General features: G+C 37.5%; 2 protein-coding genes and 1 long non-coding RNA gene across 3 annotated transcripts; 1 reads left to right on the top strand and 2 right to left on the bottom strand.

The window, feature by feature from the left end:
* Positions 1-641: 641 nt before the first annotated feature.
* On the bottom strand, positions 642-1,129 carry LOC143460045 (uncharacterized). Its single transcript, XR_013117822.1, has 3 exons — positions 1,075-1,129; positions 893-985; positions 642-712 (listed from the first exon to the last, which is right to left on the bottom strand). It is a non-coding gene; the product is annotated as an uncharacterized LOC143460045 (long non-coding RNA).
* LOC143460043 (uncharacterized) lies at positions 747-4,403 on the top strand. The gene is made up of 10 exons (XM_076957399.1): positions 747-806; positions 1,417-1,471; positions 1,594-1,709; positions 2,069-2,164; positions 2,249-2,430; positions 2,538-2,639; positions 2,737-2,843; positions 2,960-3,085; positions 3,254-3,340; positions 3,429-4,403. The coding sequence occupies exons 3-10, from the start codon at positions 1,602-1,604 to the stop codon at positions 4,316-4,318; spliced, it is 1,698 nt and encodes a 565-aa protein (XP_076813514.1). The 5' UTR covers positions 747-806; positions 1,417-1,471; positions 1,594-1,601; the 3' UTR covers positions 4,319-4,403.
* A 5,058-nt stretch (positions 4,404-9,461) lies between these two features.
* On the bottom strand, positions 9,462-10,794 carry LOC143459572 (lactadherin-like). The gene is made up of 5 exons (XM_076956786.1): positions 10,569-10,794; positions 10,359-10,415; positions 10,085-10,250; positions 9,747-9,945; positions 9,462-9,599 (listed from the first exon to the last, which is right to left on the bottom strand). The coding sequence occupies exons 1-5, from the start codon at positions 10,690-10,692 to the stop codon at positions 9,462-9,464; spliced, it is 684 nt and encodes a 227-aa protein (XP_076812901.1). The 5' UTR covers positions 10,693-10,794.
* Positions 10,795-18,599: the final 7,805 nt, after the last annotated feature.

Here is an 18,599-nt window from a genome sequence, read left to right on the forward strand (position 1 = left end):
TAATGTGAGTCTACGTGAATGTACTACAGTTAGAATACAATTGCTTTACGACATGTGTCTTGACCTAGTCTAGTCACTACATAAAGTATTACGCAATTTCTATGAAGCACGTATCTGAAATCGAAGCTCAGATTTCATTCAAAAAACTCAGCTTCATAAGGAGGCGCAAGAAATAACAAACTTTCTATAAGTTATGAAGAAACGCGTTTTTACAACCAAGCTGCAAAGTCAATTGCTGTCGGTTGTCAAATGTTTGGTTTCCATAAAGCAATAGGCTACATCCCTCCCATTGATGAAAGTTATATGACTATATGCAAATAAATTGTTGTTCTGTGGAATATTTTTTGATTTTGCAATAGGGTGGGGCGCGAGTATTTTGGCATCGTCAAATGGAGGCGCGTCTCTAAACGTTTAAGAACCTCTGTTAAAGCTCTCAGGACTTTGCTACTTTTCCCCGATCATTGATGTTGTGAGTGGATTTCTCGTCTTACCGTCCCATGACAGCTTACTTTTCGCTCCCTACAGTCAAGGATCACTAGTGAACGGTATGAACAACAACAGAAAAACTAACCAGTACATTTGTATAACAATTTTGACATCTCAAAACGTTTGATGAAAAATTTCATTTTTAACTCATAATTGTTTTTCTATTTAATAACAAACAAATACGATGACTATGGTCTGTCGTCACAAAGCAAAGTTCAGTGTGAAACTAGCAAGAAAAAAAGATGTTATACTCTGGTTATTCCTACTGTCTGTTGGAAGTCAAAAGGAAAACTCTGTGGAATTTCATTTCGTCCACTAAGGTAAGGCATATATAATAATATTTTAAGGTTATAATGCGTTTGTTCTGATCAATATAGGTGGTATTATCAAATAATTTAATGCATACCTAGTAAGGATACAAACAAGACATGGAAAAGTTGGTAGTCCTACCGTCCCAGTAGCTATGCATAGCATGGTAGGGTAGTAACTTGCCGTTACACTGTATTATAATAATGGTAACCGTTACAATGCTGTATTCTGATGATAACCATAGCTGTTACAATCCATGTTAAATTCTAGTTTACTTACTTTCCTTTGCGAATTTTCATTATCAGTATAACCTTAATTGCTAGTCATGTACGCCTAAACCTTGATCTCGTTCATTGGAAAAATTCTTGTCATTAGGGTTTATTTGCGTTGTCTATTGAGTCACACTTGCATCAATAAACGCGAAATAAAACGAAACTTTATGTCGTATGTTGCACATACCAACCAAGATCCGTGATTAACTTCATATGATAATGATTATATCATACCATTGTTGTTATAGTATGGTATTATTATTACTTTAGCAGTTACTGGTATAACATTTACTGCATAACCTGTGGCTTACAAACTAGTTACCGGTCAACGTGTTGATTTCGATTTCAGATTACATTTTCGATAACGGTTTGAAGTTTTATTTGCTGTTACTATTGATAGTCAGGTAAGCATATTCCGTCTTACAGGTGATTATCGTCTTACCGGTGTAGCCTACACTTTTAATAAATTCCGTCCTTGCAATACCTTCACAACAATCAACAAAATACAAACCGTTTTCCATCTCAGGTTTAATTATGGTGACTTGTGGAAGCAAATCTGCTATTTTACCTGTTTCATTGCCAACTGAATCGAAGCCATTTGTTCGGAGGAACGGTTGGCATGCGCCTCGACACCATTATCAGGTAACAGTACTCTGACTTTTCAGATTTTGTTACAAATTTACGGCTAATTTTGCACGGGAAATTTTTTTATAAAAAGCTATACAAAGCGCGTTTAATAAAACTTCTGTTGTACTTGTGTGTGAATTGTAAATTACTGCAAGTACATGTGGCCAAACTTACATAGTAAACTTTTGACGGTAACTACTCGGTAAGTTTTTGGAGGCTCGAAACCCAACGTTTTACATAAAACTGAGTGCGCTCGAGTAGAGTAAGTTAAGCATAACTTGAAATAAAACTGATAGTTTAGCGTACCATTGAATATGAATTTTGTAAGACCGAGATTTTGAAAACCTTGGTACCGGTAACTGGTTTGTTTACAGGTCATCGCCTGGTTTATCATAATCCTTTTCGCTGGAATATTTTTTGGTATCGAAGTGCCAGCTATGCCTAGTGTCTGGCAACTGCTAGCGTACGCTGTAAGTATAGATATAGTAACCAAACATTTCTGGTAGTTATATAAACAAAACCACAAAGTTTAGTTTAATCGATTTCACCCGCAGATTATTTCACCGCTGTACCTGGCCTTGGTCACAATAATAATCATTGCCACCACAAGTGATCCGGCAGATGACCATGTTATTGGACACATATATCAGCCCTTAAGAATATTTAGGAAATTCGACCGCTCTGCAAGACCACATGTAATCGTGGATCATATTTGCTGGCTGTGCGAAGTGCCCGTGTAAGTGAAACGTTATTGTCTTAGATTGATTTCCATAATTTATACAATTTGTACAACCTTTCTCAACGATCGTGCAACAATTTCCTAACAAGATCAACAATTTTTAGTGGAAACAAAAGCAAGCATTGCGGCTCTTGTAACAAGTGTGTTGAAAACTTTGATCACCACTGCCGATGGTTGAATAACTGTGTTGGAGGAAAAAACTATCGGTGAAGTTAATTATGACTAATTTCGGATACTTACGATGCTTTTCTCGTAATATTCGACTGTTTTGCGCCAGTGCTAACACCTTTGTGTTTTTTTTAGTTACTTCATCGGTGTAGTCGTTTGTGCGCTATGCGGCCTTAGTGCGATGGGCGTTTTCTCAAGTTTTGTGTTTGTGAACGCCATCAACTTCGAACACCTGAATCCTAGTAGGTGTTAAAACAGTTTCATTTTCATTCATGCAACGCATGCAATATGGATAGTGCATCGGCACATTCACCCACGAATGGGGGAAATGTTTTCCAAAATTTTCCCTTTTCTGTAGATGTTTGGTGGAAAAACTCATCAGTCCCATGGTTGGTGTTTGAAGTAGTTTTAGGAATAAAGCTGGTCCTCATGTTGGTCGGCCTGCTCCTATGGGGACACTTGCTATGTAGTCACATACATCTGTGTAAGTGTTTTAAATGAGGTATTTTATTACGTGTAGTAGATGTGACAGTCGCGAACTAAATGATACATTTAGTAGCTACAATTGCAACCAAACAGTACCTCACATCTGAAATAGGCTTTTTTAAAGTTATGCTGTACGTAGTAGATTGCAAGTTGTGTTATATTTTAGACTACATCGGCATGTCCTCATACGAGTACATGATTTGGAAGCGGACGAGGGATGAAACCACATCTGTTCAATCCCTCGAAACATCGGGTACATATTGAATTGAAACAATACAAATATAAAATGTCTGAGCGTAATTTTACATAAAATTTACAATTTGCAAATGTGTTGATTTCAGGTCCAGATGTCCAGCTGGTGGAGGAGACACAAACTGCTTCTCCACCTCCCAGAAGCCCTTCCATCGCTTCTGGGCGACTGGACACTAGTTCACCTCCGGCAGACCAGGGTGTAGCAGTGGCCTTGAATCAGTTGTCGAATGTGGCAATTACGGAGGCATTGTCTAGCTTTGCTAATTATTTATACGATGAAAATGCCTCCGTTTCTGACTTGGTGGAGGACGCAATATTTGTTGCGGCTTCTGACCTTTTGCCGACAGTAGCTCCGTCGATAAGTTCGCTACATGTCTCGCCATCGGTTGCTGAGCATCCGGTGGAGGTAAAGGGTTCAGATCCTGCATATTTCGGCCCTTTCATTCCAAACGTCAATCTAAGATTGGCAAAGAGTTTCGACGATCTTTCTCGGCAATCTGTGTTGGGAGAGTTCGCTCATTCCTCGTCGCGTTCTAAATCCCTTTCGGATATTGCCTATATGAGTGGCGTTTGTTTGCAACCACTGCAAGCAAGCACCGCTGTATACGTTGACGTTTGGGAGGAAGAACGGACCGAGGTAATGAGTGGTGTGGACACTCCTAACGCACGTCGTCAAGAGAGTGACTCGACGCTTTCGGATATTGCTGGCGGATCCACCAATTCGCCAATGACCGAGGTGACTGGCTACACCCAGGTGAAGGACCTGATCCGTCTTCCAGTCACCAGTCTTAAACCGGCCTCGCCCAACCATGGGACAAATGAATTAAGCCAGCACATACATGGGGATGGTCCCAAATATGTTTCCATTAATATGGAAGACATAGAAACTAAGAAAAGAAAAACGAAATCTATATTTGATCGTTTAAGGATGACACTTCTTAAAAAAAGAGGCAAAGTTCATCCGATCGCGGACGTGTGAAGCAAGTCTATCGCCAAACTTAGTTTATGATTACACTCTACGTTGTTTCATCGTCTTTTGTGATTAAACTTTTTATGCTGAAAAATCATGTGCTGTTTTAAACTATAGCCTATGTAGCTTATAACTAGATGGGCACTGGGAGTAAATCTGATTCCCTTTGAAATGATGAAAGTAAGCGGCTTTTACTACAATTAGTGACTCAGCATATTCGTTAATACCTGCTGTACTATTTGTCCTTGAATACTGCTCATCATCTTTAGGTCTTGCAAGCGGACAATTGTGTTGCATCGGTTCCCAATTGTCAAGCTGGATTAGCATTTGCTTGATATATTTATAAACTTTTTCTTTAAAACAATAAAAAAATTCCTTGACATCACATCAGTTGGTAAATGTTTTGGATGGGTTGCCAAACCCAAACAAGGTCACCCTTTTTATCCCATCATTGCCTGTGTAAGACTGCTTACGTAGGTTACTATTTTTTATGTTTGTCATTATAGTTGACAACACCCAACTATACATGTTGCCGCTAACATACCGGAAAAATTTGTCTGTTCAAATCTTTTTTTTCCAATTTTTTTTTAACCTAACTTTATTGTTATAATATAGTAACATAACCTAATCTTAAAATTTCTTACAGTCTAAATTCCAATTAAAGCCTAATAAAATCAACTTTTTGTAAACCAATTCCCCTTCTGCCTATATTTCACTATGGGCTGCGTGACCTATACTAAATATAGTATACTTTCGGTGAAAAAGCCACTAACAAGCAAAAACGTGATCTAGCTTGCATTTCTCAAATGTTACTTAATCCATAATGGCTAAACTCAAGCTCCAAATTATGATTATGCCTATATCAGGTAAGTACAATAGCATTTCTTGACGTATGACTCTCACACATATTATAGTTACGGTATATACCGTACATAAAGTAGGATTGGTAGAGTTTTCTACTCAATACTCTGAATACTGCAGTGTCTATTGTAAAATACTGCTATTATAAGTTCGCACTTGTCACCTAAGTTCGTATAAACTGATCCGATTCATTGTGCAAACTTAACCGGGATGTTATTTCAGAACAGTTTTCAAAAAGGCGAAACTAGGAGTAGGTCTTCTTTCGAATGATGAAAAAAGCTTTACCAAGCTTGCCGGCCTAAATCGGTTTGAAGTAATTCGAGGACTCTTTCGTCATTCATTCTTTCGCAGTGTGAATAGTAAAGAGATCTATCTATATTCTATTAACCTATATGTATACTGCACTGTACAGTTTTTTTGGTTTCATTTGCGTCGGAACTAAAAGTTAACTGATTGATTACGATAAGTTAAATATAAACACAGTTTTATAGACAAATACATGTTAATTTTTTATTGTTCAATTTGACTTTTGTCTTAAATAATATTTGACTGTTGTTCAAAATTGCCGAAGTTGTAATGAAATTTCTTTATAAAAACAGCTATAGGCTATGCGGTAATACATTTATCACACTTTTTACAGAATCAAATCAATAAAACACATTCGTATATAAACTATATATACAGTAGCTACATCCATAAGTTTTTTCAAGTATACATGAGCCTATCTGCAAAACAAATACACTATAAATTTTATAAGCTTAGCCAAAAATTATTAAAATTGGGGCAAAATTAACGCAATAAAAAATTTTAACAGAGCTTTTATCGGTCAAAGTATATATTTTCGCTTCTATTACTTCACGGTATTAATTTCTCTGAGAAAAGCATTTAGTTAATTACAACGTTCAGCCGAAGGAAGGCAAAATTAAGCAAGACTTGCATGCTAAATGTTTTACGAAAATCTTGCAGGTTATGAATTGCACGTTTAAAACAGGCAAATTAGAAGACAGAAGGTGGTCGATTTTGTAAATCATTAATAGTGTATGTGAGTACATTTGTATAACGGGAATACCCACTTCCTTTTAGCTTCATCTTCTCTTGCTTAAAACATCCCTTTCCTTTCAGGACGTGCCGTTATATTATGAAACTACAGAGATTCTGCAAACATTGCGCAATAACTAGCAAACGTGTCGCAACCTAATAATTTCCGACGATTTTTTAGTAGACTTCACAGATAACATGCAAGTGTACATATAGTTATAGTAAAGTTAATTATTCCAAGCGGTGTGACCATTAATCACGTCACCGATTTTAGCGTACGATCTCCATGCATGCTCATCAGTACAATATGATATCCAAGTAAAGTAATCTCTGATGTCATCATCCGGAAACGCTTCCAATATTAATTCAACGCATTGATACAAGTTGGATACTTCACCATCGACAATGGCAAGAAGACCATACACACATGTCAACGTTTGTTCTGGTTTTAATGGACTAGTTTCTATTGTAAAATGGATTTTCTTTATCTGGTGAGTTTCGTTGATATTTTCCAGTGTTTTTAAAAGTGCAACGTTTTTTTCATCGAAGCTTTTCGCGCGAAGGGTAAAAGCCATTTGACCGCCGCATACTGTAGGAAACGGCTTGTCGCATCTCACTTGTTTCATAACATCTTCCACTCCAGTAAAGTTTCCTTTTATGGCAGCTCTGGCTTCGACCCAAATCGATTTTTGAGTTTCTCCATCTACCAACTTTTCAACAAATCCTTTAATTAAGTTGCTGTGCGAAGGATATACAGAAATCTTCCAAACAATTCCCTCCATTGAACTTTTGTTAAGTGAATAGAGGAATATATTTCCATTTTCAAGTAACTTTTTTTTACTCAGTAGAACAGCTGTGAAAAAATGTACTCTATCGATATTTTCCTGAGACATTTCTTACGGCAGGTCTTTTGAAAAAAACTTTGCTTGCTCTTCAAAAAACAGTTTAGTCTTTGCTTGCTACAGGTAAATAATCACTGCAATACGCGTTTGAGAGTAATGGACCGAAAAGATATGCAAGGCTCCTAAACATACATACGCGATCACAAGGAAATCTAAAAGCGGGGAAATCCCGAAAGGTGTCGCAAGCAGTTGCTGTCTGAACATGATCAAAGCTGTCCAATGCTGCCCTTGACAAGTTGCGTCATGTGCTTGTCAGCAGTTCTCTTTGGAATTGTTGTATTCAACTGAACTAATTTTTAAAAGTATGCTGGCCTACGCAGACAAAATTTCACGTTCGAAGTTTTTTTTGCCGTTACTGATAAAACTTACTGAAATGTCGTAACATAGTAACCTAAACCAAACCTAAATCTACCTTCTACGAATCTAACTTAACTATCTATGTTTAACTACGATTTAGCCCTACAGCTATGATTAAAATCAACATAATGCATAACCTTTCTTTTAACCTTACCGCCTATTCTTAATAATGGGCCATTTTACCTACTTAAGGTGAAATGTCACTTTCTTAAAATTAATGTTAAAGCGACATCCTGGGATCAATTTTGAAAACACAGTTGATGTACATATTATATATGTTGAGATATTAAATGGCATTACATTTCTTCATAATTAAATACAAAAAACGGTGATTGAAATGCCCTTACTCTTAGTCCTTTATAATATGTCTTAGTCTCAGTTGCGCTATGTGGGTCAACAATAGTGGATTCGACGTAAAGTGAACACATACACATTCACTGCAGTAATTTTCTTGTCTTTGCGGTTGACTTCTGTAATGACAAAATGGTCTTATGCCCCAAGCGTTACCGCTATTGCGGCCAACCGATTGCAGAGTACGATCTCCAAATGTCCTCGTCAGCACAATATGATATCCAAGTAAAGCAATCTTCGATGCCATCATACCGAAAGGCTTCCAACGGCAATTTAACGTATTGGTACGAGTTGGACACTTCATCACTGCCAATGGTAAGAAGACCGTACACACACTTTGGAGTAGGTTCTTCGGTTCGGTTTCTATCATAAAGTTGACTCCGTTTATCTTGTGTTCTCTTTAATGTTTTTCAGTGTTTTCAAAGATGCTGCGTTTCTTTGATCGAGGCCTTTCACCAATAAGATAAATGCCATTTGGCTGCCCCATACTGAAGAAAATAAATTGTCCTCACTAGACTCTTTGCTTAAGATATTTTTCACTACATTAAACTTTCCGTTTATGAAGTCTTTGGCATTGAACAACGTTGATTTTTCAGGTGTCCCATCTACCAACTTTTCAATAAATCCTTCAATGAAGTTGCTGTTCGTGGGATATACAGAAATATTCCAAAGAATTCCATGCATTGAACACTTGTTAAGTAAAACAAAAAAAGTTATTTCCAGACCTCAGTGACTTTCTTTCCATAGGTAAAACAGTTGTGAAAACGTGTACTTTCTCAAATGCAGTTTCTTGAAAACATGCCATTTTCTACCCCTTGAGAGGTAGCCTACACATTAATGATGTCAAAACAATAAACGTCCAATTACAAACCTCAAGTGGTATTTTTTGTCTCGGGAAAAATCATACAAGTGCTCACAATCCACCGAAGTACAATAACCAACAGTATCAAGCCAGATACAATAAATTTAATTAATCGATCAAGAATGTGGTGGTCGTTAGTGCGTTACACGTAGTTCATTACCTTTCTATAGTATATGTCTTATATAGTTTACGTTGTTTTTATTGCAAACCATTTCAAAACAAAACTTTTATAAATGACCAAAAGCACATAGCCTACGCCTACAAGGAAGTGAATTCATTGATCATTTGGTATATTTAGCAATGATTCAACGCAACAAAATAAATCAAAATACTAAAATTCTATGAAATTTACTGGGACAAGCGAAATTTTTGATTTTAATAGATAGGCTTTAATAATATGACTTATGGTGATAATATAATTACTAAGTAAATGATATGATGTCTTTCAACTTAAACTTCGTCCATGTCGCAGCGTATAGAACATTTCTAGTTAACTTTATAACGTCATTAGCTATCTGTAGATAGGCTATAGCCTACCAATAAAGCCAAGTAAATTAGAAATTCATTCACAACATAAAATAGGTAAAGGGTGTTAGGAAATAGGAAGAACGCAAAATTTACCATGTGTTTTTGGTTTGCAGAAAAGGATATTTAGGCCTACACTTTTAACCGTATATATGCGGTAGTGTACTCGTATAAGGCAATATACAACGACATTTATTCACAAGTAGGCCTATACGAAGATGCAGAAGCATGAAATCGTTTTGGTTAAAATCCTAAATTAACATGTCAAGTACTCGAGACGCAGTGCGATGTAATTGTTCCAGGTTTGCACGATGATTCGAAAATATCTAGCCACGACCGGAGACGGGAAGTAGTTTGTCACGTGACTACTATGATCAGGATTGCCTTGAAAGACCTGGCAAAAATGGAAAGTACAACAGGTCAGAAAACCAAATAACCAAATTATATTTGATGTCGCCACATATGAAATTAATCACAAAACTCTCTTAGCAGAAAAACAACAAACAACATAGCAAATGCCATAGGCCTATAGATTATATACCAAATCACTTCCATTTTGAGTCTGGATCACTTGAAACTGAAAGTGGTCTGTGTTATTGCCATAAGCCACTTTGTAGCTTGTCACCCAATAAGCTAGGTCAGGTCTTCCGGGAGTTGCAGGTCTTCCTTGGGTCACAACCCCAGTGATCAAAGTCGGTCGTCTTAAATCAACTTGTACCCAATGGGCTGGACTCGCTGTTCTAGAAACGTAATTGCACCAATTACCATCACCTGCGGTCGTGTAGTTTACCAACAACCCTTTTATGTGATTGAACGTGTATTCTCTCTATTGCCACTGTCATGCTCTTAGGTAAGCGGCCAGCAAGAGCACTCGGCTACCTTGGTTCCCAAGCTCCAACATGTGAATTGGGGCAGTTTAAGCATCCTTGTATGGCGTTGTCCAGTCGCGCTAATTTTACGTGATAAGCTGCAGAGTATATGGAGGAGGCTGTCATGTCACTGTCTTGTACTTTTCCGCTTTTCAGTCCAACCGAACAGTATTCAACTTCAAAAATAATTTGGCTGCGATTAAAGAACATGAACTGCAATGTTACTTTATCATAGTCTATACGTCAAATTTCATATTTTAGCGTCGCCAATACCGAACCGATACCTTTGTCGAAATTGCTGAAGAATGTTCTGAATTTTGAAGACACGCCACTCACACTTACTGCAACAGATAATAATAGATAAAAGGAATTAACCAAATGTTGTCCTGTTTCATCTATTTCATCACCAGCATATTATGGTGTTATTCATAGTTGCTGTAGTAAAGTTTAGTCTACAACTCTCACTAACCGTAGCTGGCAACCTAACGCTTTACCTCTGAGATCGTCAATCTCCTGCTGTAATTTCGCCAGTTTGTTTTCAGGACAAGCGCAATGACCAAGCTCCCCTTTAGCACCTTTTGGTCCAGGAGGGCCTCTTTTACCTTGAGAGGTATCCATTGATACAGAGGGATGCGTTGTCGACGAAGGGACAAACAAATTTCATCATCTTGCGATCTTGCAGGGTAACTCGCAAACCACACCACAGTAACAAGTGCAGCGCAAAACCTGACCATTATTTCAAGCAACTTTTTGGTTTATCTTAGCGCTGAGAAAAACAGTAGGCTATATTATAATATTCCTGCCATTTGATAAATGTTTAGTAGTCTACAATTTCAAATAAAGTCTCAGTTGCTTTGCTGCTTAAACCCACGTGTAGGATTCAAAGTTGTGAGTCGGGCTTGGCTTTTCGGGTCGGGTTCGGATTTAAGTTTGTGAAAAATTCGGGCCCGAATTCTTGCTTATCCTCTCGCAGAAAGCGTTAAAAAGGATGACAGTCGAAGGATATGACATCAAAAGACGACTTTGTTTTATTCAGTAAATCTAACTTTCGGGCTTCACATAAATTTTCGGGTTCAGAATAAAATATAATCCCATTACTATTGGTCTGCTAGGATTGTAATCGGTCATAAATAGAGTTGGAAAGAATAACCAAGTTTTGAAGCAAATCGAAGTAATTTTACCTAGAGTCCTAAGATCACATTTCAAAGCATTATCACAAAACAAAATGTTCAATGCATAATGCAATGATAGATATGCTGTTTGTAAATTTCTAGCTACTTCGAGAAACTTCATCAAAGAATCTTATCCAAACATAAATACAGTGAGGCAAATTTACGCAGCGATGCTACTGGTCAACACTAAAATGAGGAAACCTTTTTTGATTTTTTTGAGGGTATCTTTACTTAATTTACCTGTTAAATTATTATCTGAATGTATTTTTGCATGCTGTTAGAACACTCTAACCTTTGTCGGCCGGAAGGGTTTAGAATTATAACAGAAATAGTTTACAAGAAAAGGTTTTTCTTATAGATGCTCTACACTTTCTCAATAATAAGATTAACGAATTACACAAGCAATACTACCGCTTATAAAATTTCTACGGGGTTGCAATCACCATATCTGGCTAAGACAACTCATCTGTTGGTTTAGTTTATTCACTTGACTAACTCTGCTCACTGAAAGAAGTACGAGCATGTGGAGCGTGAAAGTGATGAGAGTTAAAGACAATGGGTGATGCATATAGCTAAAGCTTACATAAGGAGACATGGACAAATAAAACAATGTTTATGTTAAGAAGCAGGCATTTCCAAAAGAACACTTCTTATCACAATAGATGCTGGAAAGCAACCTGGGAACATACTAAAAGGAGTGTTCGCACGAAGTTATTCAGAGCAAGTTTTGAAATATAAATCCACAATTTAAGTCTTTAACAAAAAACAAATTCATAAACTTCAATCAACAACCGAAAAACACTTTTGCAAGAAAGGATAAACTGGTATTAGAAAATACCACCCAGACCGCTGCAAAACACATATACATTGTGCAACATAAAGTTAAACAAAATTCTGACTAAATGGCGTTTTGCAACAACATCTCATGGTAAAGGAAATGTTGAAGGTTTGAGTGCAACCTGTAAGAGACGAATACGAGAAAAATTCAAGCTCACCAAATAAATCTTTCTAGGTCAAACATCAACATAGAATGAATTTCTATAACCTAATATCAACACGGCTCATTTAATGATCAGAAAACAAAATTAGGGACTCGTGGGGGGCGCTAAATACGAACGAACGGTGTAAAGAAAATGGTTCCCGATGCAAACTGGATAGACTGTAGAAAAAATTTTAATAAGGCTTACACATTGTTTCAAGAAAAAAAACATATCTTTAAAATTACAAAACTATGCTCAGTATGCAGATAAAACATGATGTCAGAGATGTGTTGTAGTGCACAGGAATGATAACACTGGCCAACAAAAAAAACATTTTTTTTGAGTGCCAAGGATATTTTGATGGTTTCTGGGTAATTTTGGGCTGCTGAGTCCGAAAATAACATTCGTTTCTTTGAATTGGCTCTATTTTTTGAGATATCGATGTTTTTTATTTTTGACAAGAGAAAAATCGTTAACTTTAGTATCTGCCAATTGTGAACACAAGCATCAGTAAAATGCATATTGGAAATGTCTCTTAGGCAGTATGCATTACTTATTTTGGACCAGATACTCCACTATGTCTATTTGTGATTGTAGCATCCTATTACTTCAGAAACAAGGCATTGAAAACCCTCAATTTTCGGCATCATTCTGATAAGCTACAGTTTCTTTGTATTGTTCACCGCATGTACAGTGTAGAGTACTCCCTTCAGTTATCACATCATATCAATATCTCATTTTATAGCTATATTGTTGTAGACTAAAGATGTTGTAATTAGAGTTTAAAAGTTCTGTAGCCAGAGAAAGAAATACCACGAGTCAAGTTCAAGCTATTGCTCACATAACTAAGTTTGGAAAACGTGGAGGTTTTTTGTAATTCAAGTGAGAATTGAGTTCATTAGTGGAAGTTTGACAATATGCTTAGGCCTTGTCACTGGGAGGATGCATTTTCCTGTGACTGAATTGACAACCTGTCACATTTTCGTTCAGTATATATATGCTCTGCAAGTGAGAGCAGTGGAAGTGTGTTCGAAAGCAGTCCATTCATTCCAGAGCCATTCAAGCAGGAGGAGCTGAGCGATCTTATCAGGGATCTCAACTTATCCAAAGAAGCAGCAGAAATTTTGGCATCCTGACTCAAAGACAAAAACTGCCTTGGAAACGGAGCTTCAATAACATTCTACTGTACAAGAGAGAAAGAATTACTTCCGTATTTTAGCCAACAAGATGAACTTGTTTACTGCAAAGACATCGAAGGGCTTCTGCTGAAAATGGGAGTGCCACAATATAGACCTCAAGAGTGGCGCTTATTCATAGACAGTTCGAAAAGGAGTTTGAAATGTGTATTGCTACATAATGGTAACAGATATGCATCTCTCCCAATTGGCCACTCAACAAAACTAAAAGAAGACTACAACAACATTAAAACGGTATTACAGAAACTGGATTATGACTCTCACCAATGGTTAATCTGTGTAGACTTGAAGATGGTAAATTTTTTGCTTGGCCAGCAAAGCGGCTATACAAAATACCCATGTTTTATCTGCTTGTGGGATAGCCGAGCGCGCACTGATCACTGGGTGAAGAAAGGGTGGCCACTTAGAGATTCCATGAGAGTAGGTGAAGGTAACATCATAAATGAACCTTTAGTTGCTAGTGAGAAGATCATCATTCCACCGCTGCACATAAGACTTGGTTTGATGAAGCAATTTGTGAAAGCCTTGCCTGCTACTGGGGATTGCTTCAACTATATTTGCAGAACATTTCCTGCTTTGACCATCGAAAAGCTTAAAGCAGGCATTTTTGATGGCCCTCAGATCCGCAAACTCATAAAGGATGTGTGTTTTGTGCAGTCCATGACAGACACAGAGTCTGCTGCTTGGCAATCGTTTGTTTTAGTCACACAGAACTTTCTTGGTAACCGAAAAGCTGAAAATTACCAAGAATTGGTGGAAGATATGCTTTCCAAGTTGAAAGATTTGGGTGTGAAGATGAGTATCAAGGTTCACTATCTCTTCAGCCACTTAGATCGTTTTCCTGCAAACCTTGGTGATCTAAGTGAAGAGCAGGGAGAAAGGTTCCACCAGGACATTAAGGTCATGGAAGAGAGGTATCAGGGCAGGTGGGATGCCCATGATGGCCGACTACTGTTGAAGTCTCCAACGTGACTGCTTGGCTGCATCACATTCCAGAAAGTCGTACAAAAGAAAATTTACAAGCATCGACTAATTTTTTTGTATTACAGTACCGATATATGATTGATTACCGTGCTTTGACAGCTTACTAAATGTACTTTGAGCGTTTCTAAAAGTAGTGTTTTTGCTTTGACGTCGCCTGTTTTGCGTTACAAAAATCTGTTTTTTACTGCTAACATCGCCTAAGTTTTATAATTTTTGCTTGATTTTCACATGAAACATGATTCGCGTAAAGAAGGCTCTCTGTGTTAACGATTGCGTCTTTAACAATATCGCATCAGAAATAGAAGAATACTGTATGCACATGATCGAAAAGACAGATGTAGACTCATCAAAGTTGTAGTATAAAGAGAATTTTACCTATGTCAAAATTTGCGTATTTTTAGCACTTTTTGAAACAAAAATATGGAATATCTCAAAAACTAGAGCCAATTCGGAAAAACTAATGCCATTTTTGGATTCAGCGACATAAAAATACCCTAAAACCGTTGAAACTTTCTTGGCACCAAAATGTGTGTTGACCAGTGTAATTAATTAATCAACAGTGTTCATCAACAAATTTGAGAAACATTCCTAAAATGGTGTTATATGAAAATATAAATTATTAGAGAATAGTAAATATCTCCTCTAAGTGTGAAAAAAAACAAACCTTAATCCAATACATTCGAAAACACACACTACAGTCAGAAAACAAAAGATTTTTGTGACACATCCCGCATGAAATTAGTATTAATCCACAATTATACTATGTGTGCTACTACAGCTATATAACTAAGTACACTACTGCATGTGACAACTGTACTATATGCAGTAGATTGAAAATTGTAATATTTTATAGACTACCCGGCATGTCCTCATACGAATGCGTGATATGAATTCGGATTAGGAATGAAACAACATCTGTTCAATCCATAGGCGCCGAAGTTTACAAAATGTAGGGCGGAAAAGTTAATGGGTTCATATGTTTGGGAATTCCCCGTGTCAAGGATTGTTGTAAAAACACAAAATAAGATAAAATGTACTTCTAATCAACGTTATTTGCGACAACAGCCATGCTACAAGTTTTTGCTTTTTATAAAAATTCTAGACTTGTTGGTTATGCTAACCTAACACTTATAGCTCAATTGTATTTATCGTCCGTGATTTTCTGCACCTCTTCTAGTTTTGCTCTCCCTATTCTCTTTAAACTCTTCACATGCGTCGTCCCAAGGTTATTTTTGGTCATTATGTTTGTCTGTATAGACGTAACACCAGAGATGGGAAAACACTTCCAACAAAAGCATATCAGTCGAATCCGGTTAATTGCATAGTCAATTTGCCAAGCCTTTTTATGCGATTAAACGAATTATGCGTTTATGCAATAGTGCAAATTCCACTTATTTTCTTACTTGACGTGCGACGCTGGTCACGTGTAAAGACGTCAACACGTAAAACACTAACGTTTATTGTGTATAGCGATCATTCATTCATTCAAGCACGCAAAAGATGAAAACAAGCTTTCTTGCATTTGTGTTTTTAAGCGCACAAATGTGGCCATGTCCGCCCCTTCAAACTGTAGTCGTTGGCGAATTGTATGAAGTACATGCAGAACTTCTTTATTTTTTGGTGTTGTCACAACGATTGCGTCAGCAGAGCTTTCTTTATTGTTGTCGTCTTTTTCAACTTGTTTGTTTCGTAAAACTTCTTCACATATTACGACATCATCTTAACGCAACGCTTAAATGAAACTAAAACAGTGCGAATGTTAATGTGAGCGTATTGACAGCCACGTGTTAATGCTTAAATTGAGCATTGTTTCGTAACAAAGCGCAGTACAAGTCACAAAGCTTACGCATTGCGTGTGCGCTCCCAGTGCGCGTTGTTTTCAATTTTATCTTTTAAAAACTTTTGAATAATTAATCGAATGAATTATCTTCATTTTTATTCAATTAAGCGGATTATGCAATAAACCGTTATGCGATAAACCGAAGTATTGTCTTTACAAATGATAGACTACGCCTACGGTTTGGGACTTGTGCCCTTTATGCGATAAAACGAATTATGTGATTATCCAGAATGCAATTAACCGGATTTGACTGTATAACCTTTTGAACATAAAATCGCTATTATTTGTTAGAAAAATCCAGGGCGGAAAAATCCACCCTGTCCACCCAAGTTCGGCGCCCGTGGTTCAATCCCTCGAAACATCACTGTACGTATTGAACTGAAGCTACAGTAAACAAATATAAAATTTCTAAGAATGATTTCACAAAAGCTCGACCATTTGCAAACGTGTTGATTCCAGGTCTAATTAATGGAGGAGACACAAACTGTTTCTCTACCACCAAGAAGCTCTTCCATCATTTTACCGGCGACTAGACAATAATTCACCTCCAGCAGACCAGGGGTTAGCAGTGGCCTTGAATAAGTTGCCGAATGTTGCAGTCACGGAAGCCTTATCTAGCTTTGCTAATTATTTGAACGATGAAATTGCATCGGTTTCTGACTTGGTGGAGGACGCAATATCTGTTGCAACTTATGACCTTTTGCCGACATTAGCTCCGTCGATAAGTTCGCTACATGTCTTCCCATCGGTTGCTGAGCATCCGGTGGAGGTTAAGGGTTAAAAGCCTGCAGATTTCGGCCCTTTTATCCCAAACGTCAATCTAAGATTGGCAAAGAGTTTCGACGGTCTTTCTCGGCAATCTGTGTTGGGAGAGTTCGCTCATTCCTCGTCACGTTCTAAATCCCTTTCGGATATTGCCTATATGAGTGGCGTTTGTTTGCAACCACTGCAAGCAAGCACCGCTGTATACGTTGACGTTTGGGAGGAAGAACAGACCGAGTCAATGAGTGGTGTGGACACTCCCAACGCACGTCATCAAGAGAGTGACTCGACGCTCTTGGATATTGCTGGCGGATCCACCAATTCACCACTGACCGAGGTGACTGGCTACACCCAGGTGAAGGACCTGATCCGTCTTCCAGTGACCAGTCTTAAACCGGCCTCGCCCAATCATGGGACAAATGAATTAAGCCTATTTATCTGTTGCGGCTTCTGACCTTTTGCCGACAGTAGTTCTGTCGATCAGTTCGCTACATGTCTCACTGTAGGTTGCTGGCATCTGGTGGAGGTGAAGTGCCCAGTGCCTGCATTATGTGGCCCTTTCATCCAAAACGTAAATCTATTGACAAAGAAGATCGATATTTTACTCTGCACTCTGGGTTGGAAGAGTTTGCTCGTTCTTCGGCACGTTCTAAATCCCTTTTCGATATTGCATATATGAGTTGAACTTATTCACTATATAACTCTGAATACAAGCAACACCATGTATATTTTATATGGATATACCATGTTGACATTGTCAACACACATTGTCACGAGAGTGACACGACAATCTTGGATGTTGCTGGAAGATCAACAAATTCGTTGCTGTACGAGGTGACTGGCTGCGCCCATGTAAAAAACCCAATCATTGGATAATTGAAACCAGCATCACGCGTGTGGGGACATCTCCATGCTCACGTGCAAGGCGTCAATAAATATGGAAATTAATGACCCAAGGAAAAGAAAAACAAAATCCTCTTTATTTCATCGTTTGAAGATGAAACTTCGTAAAACTAGAACCAAAGTTGATCCGATGATGGATGTAAAAAGCAACTATTCATTATAGTGCAGAACTTCGTGCATGGTTGCTAGAGCTGGGCAACTGCTTTGTTTAAAAGAGTGCCTATCCAACAAATCAATGAAAACATAAGCGGTGCTTTTTTCGTTCTTCTGTAACAAAGAAGCTTGCTCATTTTACTAAGTCAAATATATTTTCACTTCTGAGCATTTCCGAAAATCAATCGCATTCAGATATTGCAAAGTTTCGTCGTAGAACTTGTATCTAACTGTAGCTTAATAAATGATATAAAATTTCAAGGAATCCAAGACTGAAAAGTTTTGTTTCAGTTACACCTGCCACAAAGAGGAATAGAGTATTAAGAACCTTCTAGAACAGTAATGACCCCTATAATAATAACTGCAACATAAATTTTTATCAGCTAGCAAAATATTGATAATTATCAGCACTAGTAAAATGGCTAAATTACAAAATTAAGATTTTTTATCTAACTACTCTTATTTATTTTGTACGTTTGCAGCATTGTTTGTGCAAAAAAAAGCATTAAGCGAATACACCTTACAAAAGAGTGCA

The sequence above is a fragment of the Clavelina lepadiformis genome, chromosome 5 (genome assembly GCF_947623445.1).
Source record: "Clavelina lepadiformis chromosome 5, kaClaLepa1.1, whole genome shotgun sequence".
In the NCBI taxonomy this organism is placed as follows: Eukaryota; Metazoa; Chordata; class Ascidiacea; order Aplousobranchia; family Clavelinidae; genus Clavelina; species Clavelina lepadiformis.

Coding starts and splice junctions, on each gene's coding strand:
- LOC143460043 (XM_076957399.1), top strand. CDS start 1,602: ATGGTGACTTGTGGAAGCAAATCTGCTATTTTACCTGTTTCATTGCCA. Junction 1,710..2,068: donor CGCCTCGACACCATTATCAG/GTAACAGTACTC, acceptor GTTTGTTTACAG/GTCATCGCCTGGTTTATCAT. Junction 2,844..2,959: donor CTTCGAACACCTGAATCCTA/GTAGGTGTTAAA, acceptor CCTTTTCTGTAG/ATGTTTGGTGGAAAAACTCA.
- LOC143459572 (XM_076956786.1), bottom strand. CDS start 10,692: ATGGATACCTCTCAAGGTAAAAGAGGCCCTCCTGGACCAAAAGGTGCT. Junction 10,251..10,358: donor CTTCAGCAATTTCGACAAAG/GTATCGGTTCGG, acceptor TTATTTTTGAAG/TTGAATACTGTTCGGTTGGA. Junction 9,946..10,084: donor GTTGGAGCTTGGGAACCAAG/GTAGCCGAGTGC, acceptor TTACGTTTCTAG/AACAGCGAGTCCAGCCCATT.